General features: G+C 41.1%; 1 protein-coding gene across 2 annotated transcripts in view; it reads right to left on the bottom strand.

Moving 5' to 3' along the window:
• Window positions 1-228: 228 nt before the first annotated feature.
• Window positions 229-24315, bottom strand: part of Ptprc (protein tyrosine phosphatase receptor type C) — a 93276-nt gene continuing 69189 nt past the window's right edge. For both annotated transcript variants that reach the window (XM_090341461.1, XM_090341462.1), the window contains 18 exons: window positions 23194-23302; window positions 22146-22180; window positions 21451-21560; window positions 20502-20592; window positions 20332-20408; window positions 17561-17597; window positions 17369-17466; window positions 16110-16235; window positions 14757-14914; window positions 13365-13500; window positions 11494-11643; window positions 10372-10462; window positions 7198-7331; window positions 5002-5136; window positions 4447-4569; window positions 4070-4248; window positions 2169-2304; window positions 229-931 (listed from right to left, as the gene is read on the bottom strand). In XM_090341461.1, coding sequence (XP_090197587.1) covers window positions 656-931; window positions 2169-2304; window positions 4070-4248; window positions 4447-4569; window positions 5002-5136; window positions 7198-7331; window positions 10372-10462; window positions 11494-11643; window positions 13365-13500; window positions 14757-14914; window positions 16110-16235; window positions 17369-17466; window positions 17561-17597; window positions 20332-20408; window positions 20502-20592; window positions 21451-21560; window positions 22146-22180; window positions 23194-23302 — 2201 coding nt within the window. In that variant the 3' untranslated portion in view covers window positions 229-655. The remainder of the gene's footprint in view (window positions 932-2168; window positions 2305-4069; window positions 4249-4446; window positions 4570-5001; window positions 5137-7197; window positions 7332-10371; window positions 10463-11493; window positions 11644-13364; window positions 13501-14756; window positions 14915-16109; window positions 16236-17368; window positions 17467-17560; window positions 17598-20331; window positions 20409-20501; window positions 20593-21450; window positions 21561-22145; window positions 22181-23193; window positions 23303-24315) is intronic.

A 24315-nucleotide genomic window follows, 5' to 3' on the forward strand; every position in this document is an offset into this window, starting at 1 on the left:
CAACACAGGTCACAAAACTTTCAGAAAACAATCTGTGTGAAAGAATTTTAAACCTCTGTGGTTCGGAAGGCAGGCTCTCTCATAATTTTTACATTAGATTAAATAGCTTAAAAAAGATACTGACCTAAATTTTAACATAATGGCATATAGATTTTTTAGTAAATGTTCTTATCGTAGCTGAACTCTCTCTGGTAGTTAAGAGCGAACTGTAAGAGAGTCACAAGTAGCGCAAAGGAAGAGATCCTGATGTCCTCTTACGAAGTCTGTGCTGGTATTCTTTTGCAGTCACACAATGATTATTTGAAAGCTAGGTCATTCAAGCTAACAGCTCCAATATAAAATGTATGTGTTCTTCAGAAAGACCAAAAGGCAATTTCTCAAAAGCATTTGAACTCAGTTGAAAGTACTGCTTCTCCCCCCCCACTCCAGCTCAGTCTCCTTCTTCATCACACACATGCTAACAGAAACATTTATACACAAACACCACGACGATGCTTTTGCTGAAAACAAAAAGTTTAAAAACAAGCACAAGACTGTGCAAAACAGTTGAGCCAACGCCACTTAAATACTTTTTACCACAGTAGTTAAAAAAAAGAAAAAAAGAAAAGAAATAACAGCTAATATGGATTGAAAGGTGCCCCGGGTCTGTCTTTTCCTATGAAGGTGGAGTTAAGGCTGGATCGGAAGGACCGTTGGCAGGATGTTCTGGGTCCTGGGTGCCCTGAGTGGCTTCAGAGACCCCCTCCTCCTTGTTTGTGTCGTGGGGCTCCTCTGGGGCATGCAGTGGACGGGCACAATGAACCTCGTTCTTCCCTCTATCCGCTTCATTATCAAATTCAATTGGCTCCTGTTGTTGGCTGGCGTTTTTGACTTGTCCGTTCTGAGCAGGGTAGAGGCCTGCAATGGTGTCGTAGAGGAACTCGTATTGATCCTAGCAAAGCAAAGTGACAGGAAATTACACCAAGGAGGTGGATGCCACTAATTCATGCCCACTGGAAACCATGTGGCAAGAAGAACCCTTTACTTGTGGGAGTCTAGAGGAATGACGGGTTCTCTTCAAGAGCATCCGAAATAACTTTGGGGACAGTTCCAAAAAATGGACTGCAGAGAAGTTTCACATGGGACCTTCTCTCCTGCAGCCCACCCATGTGACGTTTTACCACCAGGCTTTGGCCCACGAAGCCATGCCTGTGCTTTCCTCTTGGCAAAAGTCGACCCATTATTTAAGAAGCAGAGAGGGAAGTGCCTGCACTGGCAAGCTCGCCCAGCGCTGCACAGCTGACAGAAAGGACAACCTCCTCTGTGCTCTTCTAGTTGCCTGTCATTTTAACTAATGCATAACTTCTATGCCGAGCAGCAGCTTCCTAATGCTAAAAGTACACAGGCAGGCCACCACTTAAAAATCGACCTGTGTGCCGTGTGGAAAGTCTCAGACGTTTTAGTGAGTAACTACACTCGTATGGTGAATAGTTACGGATTTCCAGATGATAATCCACAGGGACTATTACGCAGGGAGAGACATGAGTGGATACAAACATGCCATGTTGGTCCCTCTCTTCTCATCTCCTTGCAGTGTGAAAGCAAACTGTGCTCTCCCACCCTGCCCGTGGCGCTGGATTGGAGGCATGTCTGGCTGGCTGGCTCAGAAAATACAGAATGAGCCACTTGTTGGTTGCTCTTTGCTCTTGGGGTTCTGCCATTTCACATGAAGGATTTGGGTCCAGCCTTCTAGACGGGGGAGACCTCACAGCTCAATGTCAGCCAATCACCAGCCCAAACCAGCAGAGACCATTTTGGACCTGCCAGAGCCAAGTGGACACATCCGCTAATGGCAGACACATGCCTGGGCCTGCTTTCATTAGATGAGCAGGACTAGATCAACAGAACACTCCAGAAGATCCGCATGATAGTGCTGAATTATGAATGGTCTTTAAGCTACCAAATTGAGGGATGCTCTGTTATTTAACAACACTGATAATGGTCTAACAAAAGGGAAATTAAGTAATTCCTTCACATTCCATGAACTGTCATAGCAACTTGCTGGCAAACACTGTCTCATTTCTAGCAATAATATTTCAATGTGAAAAAGGGAAGGGAGGGAAGGGGAGCAGGGAAAATTCTCAAATAAAAATGCAAAGCGCATTGAAGTGAATGTGAGGTATACTTACAAATGTGGCCACCATCCCCGGCCTGGCTTTACGCAGGGATTTTACTACTTGGAAAACATCTATAACCTCTTCTGTTTCTGCGCTTTCCAAGAGATTTACCAAAGCACAGAACACTCCTGTTTGCTCAGCTCCATCTCTATACAGGAACAGAAGAGAAAGAAGAGAAGGTGATACTGCCACAGAGACAGAAGAATGGCATACATTTTGGTTTACTTCATGGTTGTTATAAGCATCTTCTGTTTTCTTAAGGGTTAATTTCTTTCTGTTTAATGTACTGTGGGGAAAATGATCATAATTTATGACGATAATAATTCTTTAGCTTAATGGCATATGCATTGTTTACCATAGCTAAGATATAAAAGCAACCTAAATGTCCCTCAGTGGATGAAGAGATCAAGAAAATGTGGCATATATTCATAATGGAATTCTATACTTCCCTTAGAAAGAATGATATTGCACCATTTATAAGGAAATGAAAGACTTGGGGACACAATTATATTAAGCAGAGTATGGCGTACCCAAAGACACATAGTGTCATGGTTTCCCTCATTTGTAATAACTAGAATAGACTATTCTTAGGAGAGAATCACAATGGCTAAATCACTACGTCCATCTGACCATGTAAAACGGTGCTGATTGAAATGAGCGCCAAGAAATGGAAACGAGGTTTGTTTGTTCTTTTATGCTGTTTGCAGTTATTTCTCTTTTTCTTTCTTGCTTTTTCTTTTGGTTTATTCCTTGTTGTCACTGTTCTTTTAGGGAAGGGAAAACACAAAAACTGTGGGACAAAAAGTGATGCAATTCCACAGTGATACTTACTACACATTATGTTTGAAATGAACTTTATAACTTGTGGGGCAAGTGGGTCAAAAAAAAAAAAAGAAAAGAAAATGTGGGAGAGACTAAAGGCTTGACTCTAGTCCATGAAATTCCAATAATAATCAAACTTTTAAAAGCATGCTAAAAGCACCTCACAAGGCTCATAGCTCACATTTGTACTATTTAAATTCTTGTTTAACATTCTTTTTATGTGACTTTGCTAAACTATGAGATTTCTGCTCAATTTCTCTTCATTGAGGTAGATATGTAGGCATCTACTATGAGTAAAATTTAAATGTCTGCCTAACAAATTTTTTTTAAAAAATCAAGTGTTATCATTAGTGTAGGTAAAATCTTTGCCTTTGAAATGAGCTTAGAAAAACTAAGACAACAGGTTTATTACAATCAAAGCTGCTCACACTGAGATTTCAGTTGATATTTAAATTAATTCAATTAACATGAAATTAATGTTTGGCTGGGCATTGTAACCCTACCTATCCAGGATGCTGAGATCTGAGGATTATTGTTCAAAGTCAGCTCAGGCAGAAAAGTCTGTGAGACTCTCATTTCTAGTTAACTACTTACAGGCCAGAAGTGGAGATGTGGCTCAAAAGGTAGAACACTTCCCTTGAGCATAAAAGCTCAGGGACAAAAAAAAAACAAAGCACAGGGACTGCATCTAGGCCCAGAGTTCAAACCCCAGGACCAACACAAATTGAATTTTCTGGGGTCAAAGCATTCAGTCATGTGGATTCTGTAACCCCCCCCCAGATGAGCAGAGTATATATAAATAATGCAAACCATCCATCTGTCTGCCCACCCACTTTCCATCTCCTCCTCACATATGGTGATCTAAGGTCACTGTCAGAAAAGGAGCAACTGAAGGTAACATGAAATTATGAAAGAAATCACACCCTTAACTTATGGGATTATAATGGAATCATTTCTACGACAGCTACTGAGAGAAACCTGAGTGAGTGGAGAACCCCTCCGGGGTTCAGTGAAGTTGTACACAGAATTTAAGGGTAGGCAGGAGCCCAGAGGTCAAGTACTTTGATGCTGTCTCGGCACATCTCACCCACCTGCAATGAATTAAGATAGGTGTGCTCTTATGATACTTATTCCCTTCACAAGAATTCCTCCTAGGAAGCTTCTGTTTGAGGCTCTGAATCATGGAGACCAATGCTTTGGGGTCTGCTGGAAGCCGTTCCCCATTCCAGGCCATGTACTGGTACTGGTACACAGTCCGAGGATCTTTCCTCTGAAACCAGAATAGAAGGAGTTGCAGCTCAGTCAAGCTCTAGATTAACATTTTCGTCACAACTGCATTCATTTCACAGTGAAAAATTCCACTGTGAACCTTCACAAAGATGGTGTCTTTCATTATATAACATAATCGATATTACTTCTGCCATCAAGATAATTACGTTAAAAAAATGACCTCAGAATAATGTATTACCTTGGAATGTCTCAGTTCAAATTCTCGGAGTGTGTAACCTGTGGATTGGCTTGCGTCTTTCATGTCAACTTCTAAATCGCCATAGATCTGCTTGTCTTTCCCCCAGTACTGGGCACATATTTCCTAGATAAAGAGAACATGGTTCCACAAGGCTTCACCAATTCTACCCCTGTGCACTTTCTACTAAAAGCATTCCAACATCTCTCTCCCTTATCTCTCTCTTTTCTTCTCTTTCCTTCCATTATCTCATTTCTGATGGTATTTAATGTCAGAAAAGGAGGGAGTTTGGTTTTTGTTTTTTATCTCAACAGAAAAAAAGAGCTACAGTGGAGTTGTTTGTCGTGGACAATCAGCCAGCGGTGTGCAGCAGAGGCTACCGTGAGAGCCTCAGCACTGGTGACAGATGAGGGGACCGCCCCTCGCTGGCCCCATAAGAAAACAGAGCGGTCAAAAAGATACAATACAACCATAATGCAAGCAATCCAAGAATGAAGAATGACATTTTATAACAGAAAGGCTGGTTTTTGTTTTTTTAAGATTCTCAGAAGCACAGACCTGGTCTCCATTCTTCAGTTCTGTCAGCATAACAATAACCTTGACTTTTCTCTGGAAGATCATTTGCCAGAAGTCACCAATAGTCTCTTTTAATGGTCCTTGAGCAGCAATCATCATTTCTGGCTTCCAGTAATTCTATAAAGCAAAGGTAGAACATTGTTATTATTCCCTTCTGGAGGCAGCAGTAGACTTTTAACCATTTAGCAAAATGGGTTTTCACCTTGATATCAATGCTATTATAGAAATTTAAAATCTGTGATGATTCTCAGGTCTGAGAAGAATATATCAGCTATATTTAAGGTATTCTGATAATAACTTGTAGCTAATAACATGAAATCAAGACTGAAACATGTGGTATTTTCTTGAAAAACATGTTTTTCTTCCAAAAATCATATTTTTCTTCTATACAGGTTAGTGCAATGGTATGAAAGGATTTATATGAGTATTTGAAATCATCTTCATTTCTCTTTTTGATCAGTACTGTACATTCTTCTGATGTAGCAGACTTCAATTAATATTTGGTGAATATGTGTCTTAGGAAAATTTGGATTTTTTTTGCCAGTAGTGGGGTTTTAACTCAGGGCCTGAGCACTGTCCTTGGACTTTCTCAAGGCTAGTGCTCTACCACTTGAGCCACAGCACCACTTCCAGCTGTTTTCTATGTATGTGGTACCAAGGAATTGAACCCGAGTCTTCGTGCATGCTAGGCAAGCACTCTACCACTAGGCCAAACTCCTGGCCCCGTTTTAGGAAAATTTGGAAAAGAAAAAATCCAATTCAATGTATTGCAATAAGTATCACTGGTTGCCAAAATTTCCTCAGAAATTGCAGCGGAGACTTATTTATAACATGGGTGACACGGCCACAAACCCCAGTCAATCAGAATAAAACTTTTTTGTTGTTGGGGCTTGAACTCTGGGCCTGGACACTGTCCCTAATGTTTTCAGCTCAAGGCTACCATTGAGCCACAGCACCACTTCCAGTTTTCTGGTGGTTAACTGCAGATTAACCGTGGTCTTTTGTGTCCAGGATGGCTTTGAACAATTATCCTCAGATCTGAGCCTCCTGAGTAGCTAGAATAACAGGCATGAGCAGCTGTGGATTTTCTTTTTTGTTTTTTGTCTTGCCATTCCTGGGGCTTGAACTTAGGGCCTGGGCACTGTCCTAGGACTTTCTCAAGGCTAGTGCTCTACCACTTGAGCCACAGCACCACTCCTAGCTTTTTTTGTGTATGTGGTATCCAGGAATCGAACCCAGGGCTTTGTGCATGCTAGATAAGAATTCTACCACTAGGTCACATTCCCAGCCCAAAAACGTGGATATTTTTTATAATCTGGATATCTGAATAAGAATAAGAATGTCCAGGGCCGGGAGTTTGGCCTAGTGGTTGAGTGCTTGCCTAGCATGCATGAAGACCCAGGTTCGATTCCTCGGTACCACATACATAGAAAAAAAGCCAGAAGTGGTGCTGAGGCTCAAGTGGTAGAGCTCTAGCCTTGAGAAAGTCCAAGGACAGTGCTGAAGCCCTGCTCAAGCCCAGGACTGGCAAAAAAAAAAGAATGTCCAAATTCTGGCATTTGTTTAAATATTATTTATTATACAAACATGGCAATAGTCATATTTTGTCACAAAATATAGCCAACAGTCTTTGGTTACTTTTCAATCAGCCCATCAAGCTTTAATAGTATATGTTGCTTGTCAAATTAAAATAAAGGCTGGGTATCTGTGGCTCACTCCTGTAATTCTAACTACTCAAGAGGCTGAGATCTGAGAATCATGGCAGCAATTAACCACCAAAAAAAAAAATGAAGTAGAGCTATAGCCTTGAACCAAAAACAAAAAAGCAAAAGTTTAAGACTATCATCCATTGGGTTGGGGGTTTGGCTCAGCGGAAGAGCCCTTGCCTGGCAAGCACAAGGCCCTGGGTTCGGTCCCCGGCTCTGGGAAAAAAAAAAAAAAGACTATCATCCAGGCCCTGAGTTCTAGCCTCAGCCCTGGTATACACATACACAAAATGAACATACATCATGAAAAGTTAAACATTAGTGCAAATTCACATGTAGTTATGGCCAAGCTCCTGACTCATATAGAATTCTTAGATGTTACATGTTATAATATAGATATGTTCCATTAGACTATAACACAGATATGATTTCAAAGGGTGAGAAAATGGGTGTGGGGAATTGAGATACACACCATGACAAAAGATGCATTGATGTATTTGCTTGTTTCTTCTGAGTCACTGTCATCATCTGATGAGTAGTCAGAGCCATGCTCACTCCCTTTGCTCAACTCCAGGTCATGTTTAAGCGGCACTCTATTAAAGTCATCTGTGTAAAATAAACCAGTGGTGACACACCAAGGCAGGAGATATATTTCAGTGACTGATCAAACTCCTAATTCAAGTCCCTGGTTTCAATCTACAGTACCACTAACAAAATAAAAATCATCAAATTAGTGGCATGTGGAAATGAACAATTAACCCAGAGGTAAATACATTCATTGAAATGTAGCAAGATTCTAAATGAAATTAAATATTGATTAACAAATTTAAAGCGTGTCTTAAAACTAGATGGTTTTTCAAAAGTTGTGGGAGAAAATAAGGAACATAAAAAAGACTGTTCAATCTTCTACACACGTTATAATTCTCTAAGGAATAAATATCACTCTTGAGGTATATTACAAAAATACATACAAATTTTTCTCTCCATTATGTTCTATTAACAGTAATTCAACAGCTTCCCTTAAGTACATTATGTCAGGCTCATTATTATCAAGTCAAAAATCACTCGTTCCTAAATTTGCCTCTGTTTTTTCCAGTGAGGGGATTTGGAGAGATGGGGAACAGTGGGAATGGATGACTTTGATTAAGATACACAGCTATATACTGACATGTGGATTTGAAACCACTTTTTAACAACTATGTAAAGATAATAATAAAGATGTTATAAATTTATAATAAGGGGTCAATCTGTTTAACTCTATCATGACCAATCCCACATTTTCACTGTATTGATAAGGGGTTCCATAGAAATTAACTATGTCAGCCATGCTTTGATGTTATTTATTTGCTTGTCTAGTTTATCACTTTGCCTTCTATTTTTATCCATACTAGCTTAATAAAACGATGATTGTACAGATGTGGATATACAGTAGAATCCAATGTGAATAAATAGTAGTATTTAAGTCCTCAAAACTATGAACATGGCAGATTTGATGACTGATGGTATATTGAAAACTTTCTACCTACTTCCAACCCAGCTATGAGACAAAGGGAAAACATAAACAGAGCAAACCAATGTAATATTAGCCATGTGTCAATGGCCCTGAAATACACCAACGGAGAGAAAACTAGGAAATTAGAAACTTGACCTCCGCCCCGCAATTTTGAGAGACTTGGGTCTTTCTTAAAGCTACTTCCCCCAAAGTTGATTGGAATGTCTACGGTTCAAATCATCTGCTAAAATGAAAAGTTTATAACCTATTAACAGGAAATCAAGACCACCTTATTCTTAGGAGAGGATCACATAAGCACAAAAGCTATGTGCATGTCACCATCTAAAATAATATTTATCTGAATGAACTCCAGAAAGTGCAAGAGGTACTGTTTCTTTTTTCTTTTTGTTTCCTTTTGTCTCGTGTGTTTATTTATCTGTCTTTCAGAAAGGAAAGGGAACACAGGAATGGAACGACAAAGGATAGATTCACTAGGCTGAGAACGGGAGGGAAGACTGGGAGAGAGGGAGGGAGGAGTGACATTGTCCAGATAGAAATGCACTCTTTGCCTGAGTGTAACTGTAAACCCTCTGTACATCACATTTATTATAACAATAAAAAAGCAAGATTTCAAATTAAAGAGAGTGGGGTGGGAGAAGGGACAGATGAATGAAGGGAAAGGGAGATGGGATGGAGAATGTAGTCAAGAACTCATGATAAATTCTACAAAATTAAGATGAGTAAGGGTAGGAGTGAGTTGAAGGCAGATGAAAATGATGAAGGGGTTTTTGTATGGCAAAGGACATAGCTAGTAAACTAATCAGGAAGCCTACAGAGTGGGAGAAGATCTTCACCAACCAAACAACGGACAAAGGCCTCATATCTAAAATATATCAACAACTCAAAAAATTGAATCACTCCAAAACTAACCTCCAAAGTAACAACCATCCCATTAAAAAATGGGCCAAAGACTTAAAGAGAGTCTTCTCTGAAGAAGAAACAAAAATGGCCTATAGACACATGAAGAAATGCTCAACATCTCTGGTCATAAAAGAAATGCAAATCAAAACAACTCTAAAATTCCACCTCACTCCAGCTAGAATGGCCAGGATTAGGAAAACGAATGACAACAGATGCTGGAGGGGATGTGACCAGGAGGGATCACTACTACACTGTTGGTGGGAGTGCAAACTCGTCCAACCACTATGGAAAGCAGTGTGGCAGTTCCTCAAAAGGCTAAACATAGAACTCCCCTATGACCCAGCAATTCCACTACTTGGCATTTACCCAACCATCCAGAAACAAGGACATACTAAACCCACTAGCACAACAATGTTCATTGCAGCACTATTTACCATAGCAAAGATATGGAACCAACCCAGATGTCCCTCAGTTGATGAGTGGATCAACAAGTTGTGGTATTTATACACAATGGAATTCTATGCTGCTGTCAGAAATAATGACATCGCCCCATTTGTTAGGAAATGGAAAGACTTAGAAAAAATCATATTAAGTGAAGTAAGCCAGACTCAAAGGAACTGAGGCTCAATGGTTTCCCTCATTCATCATAATCAGTAGAAACCTTGGGCTCTACTAGCAGAGATCTGCAATAGAGCAAAATCTTGATACATAAGGACATATAATGTGAAGCTAATTAAAAGGACCTCCAGGATATTGAAACAAAAGCCATATAATGAATGATTGTTGTCCTTAATGTACTATGTTGTCTCTTATCTCCTTTGCTGTCCCTTGTTATCTCATATTGGTATAGTATCTCACTTTGTTATCTAATATATTGAATTTATTTGTATTTGGATATTTGAAATTTGATAGGGAAGGGGGGAAAACCAAGATGGGTGGGGGGTGTGGGGGGGAGGGAAATGGGTACCAAGACATGTGAAAGGGTATCAATGTATGTGAATTAACACACCTTCTATCTGGCAAATATCATGTAACCCTTTTACTAATTACAATAAAAAATAAAAAAAAATAAAAAAAAAGAAAATGATGAAGGGGTTGACACTAGCCATTTTAAAAAGATGGTAACATAGTCTGCTTGGTAAAATGGCACCTCCTTTGTACAACTACTTAAAGATAATTAAAATTAAGAAATTCAAATGGATTCATCTTTTTAAGGTATAAAAGATAACATACAGGGAATGACATTAGAATTTCTGTTTTTCTTCTTATTTTCCTCTTGATTTCCCACATGCTGGGTCCTCCAACTCCTGTATGAAGGAAGTCTCTGAGAAGGAAACAGAAGGGAAAATGCCTTTAAAATCTGGATATCAGCTCAATTATTGTTGGAGCATGCGCCCCTGTAGAACGGCCCCTTGAACTCAGAGCCTCCTGCTCATTCAGCTTGCTTGCTAAGCTGGTGGGTATTCTAACCAACTGAGCCATACCCCGTTCTGACTGGTTTTTGGTCGCGCATGGGGATTGAACTCTAGCTCTGTGCTCTTTTGCTCAAGGCTAGCGCTCTACTACATTAAACCACAGCCCCTCTTCCAGTTTTCTGGTGGCTAGTTGGAGATGAGTCTCATAGACTTTCCTGCCTGGGCAGTCTCTGAGCCACCATGATCCTCAGATCTCTCGCTGTCTCCTGAGTATCCAGTATGACAGGCGTGAGACATCAGTGCCTGGCTCCTGACTTTTTGTCAATTACTCATAGATGAAATGTGGCAGACTTTTCTGCCCTGGCTGACTTTGAACTGTGCTTCTCCAGATCTCAAGTCAACAACTGAGCAGTTGAAAGAGATGGCTTCTCAGCTTTCTGAAACCATGGGCAATGCCATTCTATCTAGATTGGATGTAAGAGTAATTGTCTAATAAATAGGTCAGGACACATATGCTTGGCTTTTACTTTCTGTCTACCAGTTCTAGCCAGTTCAACTTCCTAATAAGTCATAAAGTCCTCTAATTATTTCCTTTGCAAACCAAAACCAGATGCGAGTTTTTAGACGAGATACCACATTGCCTACGGCAGGCCAATTTTGTGGCTACAAATAAGTTCTTGTTTTGACAACTTCTTTTGTACCAGGTTAATGAGACATAATCGAAGGTGTTTACAGGAGGATCAGACTTTGGGGCTTAAATAAGTCTCCTACCTAATAGTTGTAGAAAGCCAGGCCTTTCTTTTAAATTATCTGAGTCTCAGTGTCTTCATTAGTCTGTGTTTTATTGAGTATGTTGAGAACCAACCAAGTCAAAGAACAATGGCAACGCACATGGCAGACACCTGGCAAGTGGGTCACATTCAATGATCTTTAGCATTACCTGGAATTCAGCCTCCAGTGGAGATGGCTCACTGGACGGATCTCTCTTCTTCATGTTGTGGAGACAGGATTGTAATTCAGACAAATTCACTTCTGTTTCTCCAAACTGGTTGTATTCCACTAGGGCCTGATGAATCAGGATGTACTGGGCCTTCAGTAAGAAGGAAAATGTACAGGTAATTAACTGATAACATAATCCTTGATATCACATTTTATTAAAAAATCATACTTTTATTGTTATTCTTAAGGTGTTGTACAGAGCAGCCATCTAATAATGAGTGCATTTCTTTTTAGACAACGCCCTTTCTTTCTTGGCTTTCCCAGTTTTCCTCTCTCATCCCTGCACACAGATTGCATAGTTCATTTTTCACATAGTTTCTATTGAGTACCATGCCTTCCATTTCTCTATGCCCTATTTAAATAAAAGGTAAGTCCCTATAACTTTGCCCCTATTGAATCAATGTATGAAAAAAAAAAGGATTGAATGTTCTCAAATGTTCTGGAAGTATCTTCCATCTCTCTGGAATATGAGCATCACCTATTTCACTTTTCCCAGTAAAATTAGTTTGCCAAACAGAGTATTCATTACCATTCAGCGTGCCTTTTATTTACTTCCTAAATTAAAAGCATATTCTTGTCCACTACATTTTTCAGTGATTGCTACTGGGTTTGACGTTCATAAGAGATGACTCAAACTCCATAGTGTATATTTTAAAAAGCAAGTTCCTATTCCTCTGAACATCTTTTTACATAGTTTTACCGAACTTTCTTAATTTTTTTAATCCATCTAGTATGCCAACCCCTCTAACTCATGTTTGAATCCAGCATTCTAAGAAAAAAAAAGATGTATTTCTGTTAAACCTATTTAACCACCTATTTCCCTGTGTCTGGTGGATCCTACCTTATTTTTTCCACCAAACAATAGCTCATTTTGTTGTAGATTGTCTATTCCACATTTTCATGCGGCTACCTATTTATCTACTAACAGAAACACTGGATCTGTTATGTGCTTGCTTAAGAATAAGAAGAGATGGCAAGGATTTCTCTGTGTGATGCTGGGTGACTTTCTTGGCTCATGAGTTTCTTGGCATGGTCAGGCACACACCCAGATGGTTTCTTTTGCCTGTGCCCTGGCATGGGGTTGTGCAGAGCCCACATTCTACCCTGCGCCTCTGCATGGGTCTATGGACTCATCTAGACCTTTCCTGCTGCCGGCTGTCTTGAAGGAAGCTGACTGCGAAGTCGCCTCCTGCACTTGCCGGGCATCTCGGGACCCATGTTTGGGAAATCCTCCCACAGGGGCACTGCTGAGCCACGCATGGGCATTCCCACCGAAACTGTCACACAGAAAGTATCATCCACAACCACCAAACCCCGGGCCACCTTCGATTAACCTTCACTTATCCTGTTCTTGGTGCTGGAATCAGTGAAGTAAGTGCTACCTGAATCTCCACTTTTTTATTTTTTTGGAAAGACCAAACTGAGACATACAATGACGGAAGTCCAAAGATGACCAGAGAAATGCATTCAAGGCAAGATTCGAACTTCAAAAGTTTCATTATGCTGTTCATTGTATGTCCTCAATTTTTATTTGAGCAGATAAGACCAAATCTGAGTTTACTGCTTGTTTTTTCCCAGTCTGGCCTGTGTAAGTGGTATTTCATTGTTATTATTACTGTTTTATATATTACATGCTATATTATAAATATGTGTATTACTCACAGAGTGTCTATAGTGCATCTATATGAAAATGTCTTTGTTTTCAAAAGACTATATACATTGGGAAGTTGGGGGGAGTTTCTGTTTGTGCTGAGATCACTCCAGACGAGATGTAATACACAAGAAAGCCCAGTCTTGTCATTCAGGACGTACCTCCACTTGCACCATCAGACATCTCTGTCGTCTCAGCTTGACGACATAGCCATACACGTCCACCTTGCCCTCGGCCTCCAGGCCTTCCAGCATGGCATCGATCCCAATGTAGGTGCCAGTACGCCCCACGCCCGCACTGGGAGAGCAAACACAAGCAACACAAACGTGGAGGCGGGCCGGGGCGGGAGGGGGCATGAGCAGAGATGGGGAGATGGTGTTTCTCTCCGTGATCCCAGCTCCACGGAGTGGGAGGTGGTGTATGGAGGGATGGATGTGGCCCAAAGACTGCTAGGCTGCAAAGGCCAGGCCCTATCTGAAAGCTAACCAGAAAAACCAGAAACAGATCTGGAGGGTTTATGTGGTAGAGCTTCCTCTCTGTACAGCTGAGTCCTTGACCCCAGACCCCAGTGCCTCCAAAAATAAATAAATACATACATACATACATACATACATACATGAAATAATATAAGTTATAAATCATGATTCTGTGTGCCCTGAATGTATACAACTACAAATTTCTAATGTATGGAAAATTGTTTCAATAAAGAGTATGTTTCTCCTATCACACTGCTTTCCAGTAGAGGAGCTGCCAAGAGCAAGGATAGCCTGAGCTGCTCATGGTGTGAGGACAGGGCAGAGGGTAGAGTGTGGGGGTCAGAAGGCAGGGGCAGAGCAGTGGGGCAGGGGTCAGGAGGTCAGGATGTGGAGTGGCAGTCAGTAGTTGAAGATGTGGAGTAGGGGTCAGGAGGTGAGGACGTGGAGTGGGGTTCAGGAGGAAAGGATGTGGAGCGAGGGGGCAGGAGGGGAGGATGTGGAGCAGGGGTCAGGCGGTGAGGATGTGGAGTGGGGGTCAGGTGGGGAGGATATGGAGTGGGGGTCAGGAGGGGAGGACGTGGATGGAGGTTAGGAGGGGAGGATGTGTAGCGGGGGTCAGGAGGAAAGGATGTGGAGCAAGGGGACAGGAGGGGAGAATGTGGAGCGGGGTTCAGGAGGAAAGGATGTGGAGCGAGGGGGCAGGAGGGGAGGATGTGGAGTGGGGTTCAGGAGGTAAGGAGGTGGAGTGGAGGTCAGGAGGTGAGGATGTAGAGTGGGGTTCAGGAGGTAAGAAGGTGGAGTGGGGTCAGGAGGGGAGGATGTGGAGCGGGGTCAGGAGGGGAGGATGTGGAGTGGGGTCAGGAGGGGAGGATGTGGATGGAGATTAGGAGGGGAGGATGTGGAGCAGGGGTCAGAAGGAAAGGATGTGGAGTGGAGGTCAGGTGGGGAGGATGTAGAGTGGGGTTCAGGAGGTAAAGAGGTGGAGTGGAGGTCAGGAGGGGAGGACGTGGAGCGGGGTCAGGAGCGGAGGACGTGGAGCGGGGTCAGGAGGGAGGGCAGGGCGGCCGGCGCGTCCACCTGCAGTGCACCACGATGGGTCCGCTGAAGAAGTTGCTGAAGGCGTTCACCCTCCTGCGCAGGGCCAGCAGCAGGTGCGGGTCCTCGGGCACGCCGTGGTCCGGCCAGCTGGTGAACTGGATGTGGGTCACCTCTCTGCCGGCTGCCTTCTCTTTTTTCTATCACAAGAGAATGGTTTTCTCTGAAGCCATCTTTGATTGGTCAAGGCCACCACGTCACCAAAACAGAAAACCTCGCAGTGCAAATGAGCCCAGGTCCCCTCAGGCCAGGGCGCTGGAGGGGTGGGGAGCGCGGGCATCCAGGTGGAGACACCAGCTAACACCATCCACACTGCGTGTGCCAATGTTTGCACTCCACGTACTGACACACCGGAGGTGGAGGAAGCCGTTTACACTTCCTTCTCCAGGGGCTCCCGTGCGAGAATGATTAACGTGAAGCAATGCACAGTCAAACGCCACCGCTGGTGTGTCCTTTCGAACAGGAGCGAGTTCTGTTGTGTGGGGACAGGAATCCGGGCTGAGCACTGTTAGCAGAAGGGCATCACACGTCTCCCACAAAAAGGAACGCAGGAAACCTTTCAACTCTCTACAGAATGCTCTGTTTCCAGACATCAAGGTGAAAATATATTCCATGAATCTAAAAATTTGGCCTGTATACTTGTCCTTTTTTTTTTTTTTTAATGAAAGAGTGCTTGGATTTGAATTACAAAGTGATACATTGGCCTTAGCCTCCAGGCCATCTAAATAATTATAGGACATAGGGTCACCATAAAATTGAAGTCTAGATAATGAGCTGCTGCTTCCTGTTCTTGCCCTTCTCACGGCAGCCACCAACTTTCTGCCTTTATACGCTGGTTTACCTGGAATTTTCTCCAGTGTGAAATTACACAATATGCCATTACCTCTATTTCAACCATTACCAAGGTCACTTTGACCTCCTTATTTTCTGAACAAGCGCTCTGTTTGTGCTACATAACTAGAACTTCATAGTGTTGGTAATTACCATCTGCCTAAAAACTGTCTCCATAATGGTTAGAACCCATGGGAAATAAGAATGCGTTCTTTATTCATCTAATCATGTAATCATTGATTCAACACATCTAATGTATCTCTTCAAAAATACTTAAAGGATCCACCATAATAGGCACTCTTTGTTTGGTAAGGACCCATGAATCTTGAGCTAAGGATTTAAATTGGAGTCCATCAGCTTGTGTTCATGATCTAACCCAGCTATTTTTTTTCTCCTCAAGATGGTTTAAATGATTGTTCTTAGGTGTGTCTGCATTTCCCATATGTAAGCTTCCAGCATTTTTTCCTATAAAAAATCAAAACAGAATTAATAAGAGAAACTCACATTTGTGATGCTTAGCTTCTGAATGATGTAATCTGGACATCTCTTGTGCTCATTGATCTTTACAATAATATCCCCAAAAGACCGTGTCCCTTCCTCCATTGATGGCCAATATTCTGCACATTTGTTCTAGAATTGAAAAAAGAATTCCAGCTTTTCATTGGAAGAAAGCAACCTTTTAAAGCACCAGCTCCCAAATTCACTGATTCGCATTTCTCAAAACCTTTGCAAATAATTTCATTTTTAAAAACATTATCTCTCTTCTTTTTTATCTTTACGAAGCTCTACAAAGGGTTTCAACAAAATATCTCATTAGTGTGAGGCCTCTTGATCAGTGTCGCCCCTCCTGATCAGTATCACCCCTCCTGTCATTCTCCCCAAGGTTCCCAGCTCTGTCCAGTCTCCCCAGTCTCACTGGGTCCAATATTATAATGATAATGTGTATCTTTCATTTTTATAAGAATATAACCTATATACCTCAAATTGTGGCTAGAAATGCATCATTTCTCATTCCTATGACCTAACAGATCTTCTGTCTACTCTGCAGAAGTTTCTAGGCCTCACTGCACGTTAGACTGCCCGGGGCCTGTGGAAAGGAGGGGACAGCTATGGCTCATTTCAGCGTGGTAAGGGCAAGAATGGTAGACCAATAGCTTTTCCTCTTAACATCCCACTCTTGGTCTTCCAAACTGTCTGCCCCAGGTCAGTTTGGCTTGGCGTATTCACAAGTACTTATGAGGTTAACACATTCAATGGAATAAGATAATGCTCAAATTTAGGAACCAAGCTGGGTGCTTGTAGCTCAAGCCTAATAATCCTAGCTACTGGAGAGTCTGAGATCTGAGGATCACAGTTCAAAGCCAGTCGAGGAAAGAAAGTACACTAGACTCTTATCTCCAATTAACCACCAAACAGTTGGAAGTAAAACAGTAGCAGTCATGGCAGAGAGCGTGTCTTGAGCAAGTAAGCCAAGAGAAAGTGCCCAGGCCCTGAGATCAATCCCCGAGATGAGCACAAATAGAAAATCGAGAGCCAAGTAAAAACTCTAGCAATGAAGCCAATGTATTTAAATGTTGTGCATATTGATATTGACATATGTAACAATCTTATTGTTTCTGCATTCATAAAAATCTAACTGAATAATAACACTGATTAAAACAGAGAAACATCTCTGTCAGTCAACAAGCATGGCTTCTCCAAATGGAGTCCACCATGTTTTTTTCCCAAGCCCAACCATGGCGCTAGCAATAAGCGGTGCTTACCCTGTTCCCTTCTTCACACCGTGTAACCATGACAATAACTGTGGCTTTTTGTTCCCAGATCATTCTCCAGAAATCCTCAACCGTTTCATCCCTGGGACCTAAGAGACCAACAAACACAAGGTGAGAAATACTTTCTTCCAAGGGTAAGAAAATGAATTTCCAAGAATAAGGCTGAAATACTAAATAAATTACCTTGTGCAGCAATGTATTTCCTGGGTTCTTTGAAGCCCTGTTTCAAACACAGATATCAAATGTCATGTACCATATGGCCAAGTTTTCATTAACATGTAAAACTGTGAACTGGAAGAAGTTGGTTGAGATCAGCCATTTCTTGTCTGTAATTTTTCCTGAGGTTTTATTATTAAATACTAATAAGTAAATTATGAAGGGGATATGATGAGACATTAAACTGTCCCAAACAAGATAGGGAACATTTTCAAGCAATATTCCTAAGTTTGACGCGTTTTTGTTCCTGTCCATTTCGTTTGTATCTGGGATCGTGAGCAATTGACAAGAGTACTCAGATGGTGCCGTCTTGTCTTCAGTGTTCCTCCAGACATTACAGAACCATTCTCTAGGCTTTCTCTGCAGTTATGTAGTTACCCCATGGATCCTTACACAAATTCCTCCATTAAACTCCCCAGGGATTTTAATGAAGGAATGAATGAAACCTCCTTTCCTGCTTCTCAACTGCCAATGGAATACATAGATTCCAAATAAATGATAACACAAGTGTTACTTCAATGCTTATCGTGTCTGCCTCTGTTACCAAGATGGATAAGGAGCACAGAGAACATCTGCTAATTCCTTCCAGAACTATCTCACACTTTAAAATTTTTCCTGAATAGTAAGCAAAGTTCCATAGAAAGAGATAAGCTTTGCAACCGAATGAAAATTGTCAAGAGAGCCACGGACTTCACAATTTAGTTGCATGTTCATTTACTCAACAAGTATTCACTGAGTGGCCACAGTAATCAAGTACCTATCTAAAAGCTAGAGATATTTGCTTTTCAGGGGCTTATGGCTCTGTTAAACTAACAATTATAACTAGACCCAGTCACTACCATTTATACTTAAACAGAAATTATAGGTTATTTTCCCCTAGAAACTATCTAAATCCCTTCAAAATCTCTCCCATTGCCTGTATTTTTCTTCCATTTTTTTAATTTAATAATTTCTGTTATCTTTAAGTAGTGTACAAAGGAGTTGCCATCCAACAATGCAGTGGATGATTTTAGCATGTCTCGGTCAATGTCACCCTTCTCACCATTCTCAACCCACCCTCCCAACCTACTTCCCTCACTTTTCTTAATATTGTAGGCTATACATGGAATGTTTGCTGCATTCTCTCCGATTTCTTCTCTTCAGCTACCCTACCCCTCTAGACACTTTGCCATCCTTTTCAAGTACTTGTTTCCTGGTGCTTTTTTTTGTTGAGCTTTGACTTTACTTTTGTAGAATTACACTGAGTTTTCCCCTGCATTCACTGTATTACAGTGAACACATTTATGTACACCTGCATAGTTCCTAAAGTAATTACCTTCATATTTATAAATGAAGTCTAGCCTACATATATGAGAGAAAACATGCAAACTTTTGTCTCTCTAGGCCTGACTTATTTCACTTAACGTAATTGTTTTAGATCCTTCCATTTTCTTGCAATGGATGCACTATCACTCTTTCCAATGAGCAAGTAAAATTTTACACAGCCAAATTATTGGCAGAAGAAGGAGAGAAGGAAGGGAGAGAGAGAGGAAGGAAGGAAAGCAGGCAGGCAGGCAGAAAGGAAGGAAGGAAGGAAGGAAGGAAGGAAGGAAGGAAGGAAGGAAGGAAGGAAGGAAGGAAGGAAGGAAGGGTTGGTCCTGATTCAGGGTTAGTATAGCAAGTTATACTGTAAGCTAAATTCGTCATGGCTGATTCTCTAAGTCTTGTCCTCATATAACTTAGCACTATGTGGGTTATATCCAGAAGCCTGAACACTTACGGTATAGCTCAGTAGTTGCAACAAACATGATATTATCCACAAGGTCAAAAATCTCTGACCCCTCAAAGAAACCTTTCTGACTCCTTCCTTTCTAGTAGCAGCACCTGCCACCCAGGAATATGTCTGTGTGCGTCTAATATGTCTGCCAATATATATTAGGTCAATAAATGAAGATTATGGAATAATGTGAATATTAACATTTGTATATACAAATGTATACAAGTGTTGGGAAATGCTGGTGCTCTTTTCCTATGACCAAAGAAAGTGCAGCAGAAGTAAGATTCTAGCACAGAAATTACTTTTTCTACAGTAGAAATACTGGTCAAGTGATAGATTTGGTGAGATTTTTATTTTCAGTCTAGATGCTTGTATAGTATGTAAAATTATATGACTCAGATAAAGCAGTATGGATTTAAATGACATAATAAGTGGACAGTTGAACTGTTCTGAAGAGATTTCACTGGTGCAGGTATCTTCACTGTAGGATAAATACAGTGTACAACCGGGGCTTCAGTTAGTTATATGTAATTGAAGTCCAGCCCATTTGAGTCCAGTCAACCTGATCCGTGAATAAGAACAGGATAACTGACATTCTGAGCCCCGCCCGCCCTCCCCACTCACTCCTCCAGGGAGTAGAGTGATACGAGCCAGATATGGCATTCTTCTAGAAATGCATGCATTTGTGCAGCAGCCAGCACTTGGAATGCACCAGAGTACACTCATTTTAGTATAATTTTGTCTTCTGCCAAGAGGGAAAAAGCTTAAGCTGCACCTAACACTTATAGGCATATGATAAATTACTGTTCTGGTAAATACAGATGATTGTGTTGTGCATCTTAATGGCAATATGGGCTTTACTTCAAAATATTTGTACTAGTTCCTCCAAAATTTTGCAAAGACAAGGAAGGGGCCGAATGGAATGCATAGATACAAGAAGGCAAACAAGAAGGCTGTGACATAATGCGGTTGTTTTACTCACATCAATATAGCTGGCATTTATGTAGTTTGACCCTGCGTCTCCATTCACTTCAGAGAGTTCAACACGGTTATAATCATCTGTTGAAACAAGGAAAAGAAGAAGAGGCTAAGGAAAGAATGGGTAATGCAGAGGCCTGAATAGCAGAGTTCCACTCGTCCACGAATACTCACAAGGGAGGATGTCCACGTAGCGGTTCTTATTCAGGTTGAAAGGCTTCCGAGCATCTTTGATGGAAAGCTTGCTGAACACGCGGGGGATGCTCTGGAAGACACAAAGAGTCTTTGGGTTGCAGCCGACTCCAGGAAAAGAGTTTTCCCTTTGCCATTTATCACTCTGTCAGTGACACATCCTGCACAATTCCTCCTTTGTACTGACAAACAACTTGCATAGCACAGCTAAAATGAACATTATTTGAAATTTTGCAAAAATAAATACCGTGCTTCCTAAAAATCAAAAACTGAAGGATTACTTTCTGAACAGAGCTCATTACAAATTGGTATCTAATGAGCTGCTGTGTCATTTTAAACTTCATTTAATGATGGGTACTTGGTTGTTTAGAGTATAAACTGAGCCAAAGAGGTTTTGAGATAGATTTCGTCCACATTCTTAAAACAGATTGCCTAGCTTCAGGCTATGATCTTGTCAAACTCGTACCTGGCCTGCAGATCTCTGCCTTGATACAATCATTGGGTGATACTACCATGTCTGAAGGCATTGGTTGAGAGTTAGGCTTCGAAGGCTGGGGATAGAGAGTGCAGGACAGGGGACCTGGCCATATGGGCCTCAGCGTGGCGTTCGTCCCCAAATGCCTTGGACCCCCACTCACCAATGGCAAGTTTTGGATCCATACATGCACAAGCCATCAAGGAATCAGGCACAAAGTCAAGAGGAGAAGGAATAAGAGTTGGCCGAGACTGCTGTGTCTGCCCTCAGAGAGGGCTCTGTGGGACTCCTGCATCTGAGGCTATCTCCACAGAGAATCTGCTTTCCTGCTTTCCCTTTCAAATAAACGTCCTCTGTCTGTCTTATTCAGAAACGAAAAATGGCAATGGCGGTATAAGTGTGTGTGCAGTGATGACTGATCTGGTTTTCATGTCCTATACCCGTGGCACAACGTACCTGGAATTCAGCCAGGAAAAGCCGGCCCTCATCCGCAATCTTCCTCTTATAAGTTTCCAACAAAATATCCCCGTGAATGGCTTCCACGTTCATCAGCTGCTTTTCATCATCTGCGGGGAGGTTAATAATGATTCCAAACCAGTGTCACGCGTGCCATGCAGACATGCATGTTAAGTTCATGAAATTAGCTGTTTGGATGTAAGGCTTAGCTTCTTTCCTCCTCACAATTGTTCTGGTTGGGAACTCTCAGTCACACGTAGGTGAGCACTGGCTTAGAACCCATTGAAATCTAAATCTTCTACTTGAGTCTTCTTCTGGCTTTGTAGGATGCCCCCCCCCTCCCCGCACTAGACTATATCTCCCCATTGTCTATGCCTCAAAGGAAAGAAAGCCCAGACTAAATATCGCCATTATAAAGACTTCCATATTTCTCCCTGATTACATGTATTTTATAACCATGTTTTCATCTTTGCTGAAAATATGCTTTTCTGTTATTTTCATTTTCATCTTTGCTCATGAAAGATTGCAATTCAAGATAGAGAGTGGTCTTCAAGACATGAGAAAGGGTATCAATGTTTGTGAAGTAATGCACCTTCGATCTGGTGAATATAATGTAACCTTTCTAATAATTACAATGAAAATACATGAAAAAAAAGGATAGAGAGTGGTCTTTAATGAAAGTTACACACACTTACCCCTCTCAACAAGCTCCTGTTGTTCATCTAAATTGCTGTGAAAATAACAAATAATAAATTTCTATATTCTTAATTCACATTGAATTTAGTTGACATTCATTCAAATTAATTGGATTAATTTAATGTAATGAATGTATTAAAGAGAGGAGGAAATGGAAATGAGGAAGATAGAAGGAAAAGAGAGGAGGAGGGGAGAAAAATAGAGGGAGTAAGAGATGGAAAAAGGAGGAAAGAGAGAGGAGAGAGGAGTTAGGAGGAAACTAATCAAAATTAAAGGTAGAGAAAAAGCCAAACAAGAATTCTCCATTAAATTCAGATACAAGACTAAATAGCTTTGTCTGTGTGTGTGTATGTGTGTGTATGTGTTTGAAAGAGGAAGGGGGAGGAAGGAAGGTGTGATGTGTGTGTGTGTGTGTGTGTGTGTGTGAGTGTGTGTGTGAAAGAGAAGGAGGGAGGGAGTGAATGAAGGAAGGAAAGAAAGAAGGAGGGAGTGTGTGTGTGTGTGTGTGTGTGTGTGTGTGTGTGTGTGTGTGTGTACTGGGGCTTGAACTCAGGGCCTCACACTCTTCTTAACTTTTTCTGTTCAACTATTTCTTGCTCGATGTTTCCTGGCACTCTACCACCTGATCCACTTCTCACATTTTTCTTGTCAATTGGAAATAAGAATCTCTGGAATGCATTTGCCAGGTCTGGCCTTCACCTTGATCTTTGGACCTCTGCCTCCTACAAGCTTTAACCTTCCCATTCTCTTAAGTATTGCTCTTCTTGAGCAAGAAATAAACACATTTCCTGGTATTTCCCTCTTTTCTTTTAATTCAGGCATTCCCAAATTCCTCCAACCCCCCTTTGCTTAGTAAGGTAAGTCCATAATCTCACTAGTAAGCACAGAAAATATGAATATATGATATATACCAGTAACAATACTAAGAGTCTTTGATCCACAATTCAGTTCTATAGTCCTGTCTTAATCTTGTTTCGTCGCTGCCTAGGGAAATGAACTTATACCATTTCTACTACCCTTCTTGTAAATTAACAAGTCATTGCTTACCTGGATCTTCTCTTATGCAGATCATAGATTTTATAAAGTACAACAATGAGAGCCATTGATGTCACAATAATCAAAAACACCAAAAATATAATCAATGCTTTGGAGTTATCTAGATGTAGAGAAACAAAAAGAAGAAAATAGGTCAAAAATTATATGACATTACCTGAATAATTATCCTTTACAAACTCATAATTAGTACTTTTCATTTATTGTGAAATTTTTTTAAATTTGTCAGTGGTAGGCCTTGAACTCTGGGCCTGTGCACTGTCCCTAAGCTCTTCAGCTTAAGGCTAGTGCTCTATCGCTTTGAACCACAGCACCTCTTCCAGTTTTGTGACAAGCAATTGGAAATAAGAGTCTCATTGACTTTGGGGCTGGCTTTGAATGGCAATCCTCATACCTCAACCTCCTCAGTAGCTAGGATTATGTACATGAGCCACCAGCTCTCAGCTGATTTTGAAATTTTGACAGTATTACTCAGAACTGAGAAAAGCATTTGCAGCTAAGCACGTGATTAGAATATTAGAAAGTGTTTCCTTTTCCTTCCATTAGAAAAATCCTTTTCTGAAATACAATCATTCATAATTGATTCTCTTTTAGTCATTCTACTCTAAAGGGATTATGAGGTAAGCCCATTATTTTCATTTCCAGAGACAAAAATCATGTAGTTCAAGTTTATATATAGAAGCAAAAGACATCTTGGGAGATCAGAAACGTTTCTGCCTTACAAACATAAACTCTCTTAAGTTCTCTTTAATCCATAAAACTAGTAACCAAGAGACAAAATTATTTCACTTGATAGGGAAAGTGATACTTGCCTGTGCTTAAATTTCCCCTGAGGTTCAATGTGAAATCATACACTTTCTTAGGTAAAGGATAGAGAAAATTCTGCATGTTGGAAATATCTCGATCTGAATTACATTTCATACTTGGTCTCTATCAGCACTGAAATGGATCAGAATCATTACAGGGACTCAATGGCCTCCTGTCTGTAACTGAATGGCTGAGCTGTTATTCAAAACCCCAGACTTCTAGCTGTGAAACACCAGCACCCTTAGTCTGTTTGTACCTGTGTCTGTTCCTTAATTCCTGAAGTGGCGCTCAATAACTTGATTCATAGCA

This window comes from Megascapheus bottae, chromosome 10 (genome assembly GCF_031878675.1).
Source record: "Megascapheus bottae isolate mThoBot1 chromosome 10, mThoBot2.hap1, whole genome shotgun sequence".
Taxonomy (NCBI): Eukaryota; Metazoa; Chordata; class Mammalia; order Rodentia; family Geomyidae; genus Megascapheus; species Megascapheus bottae.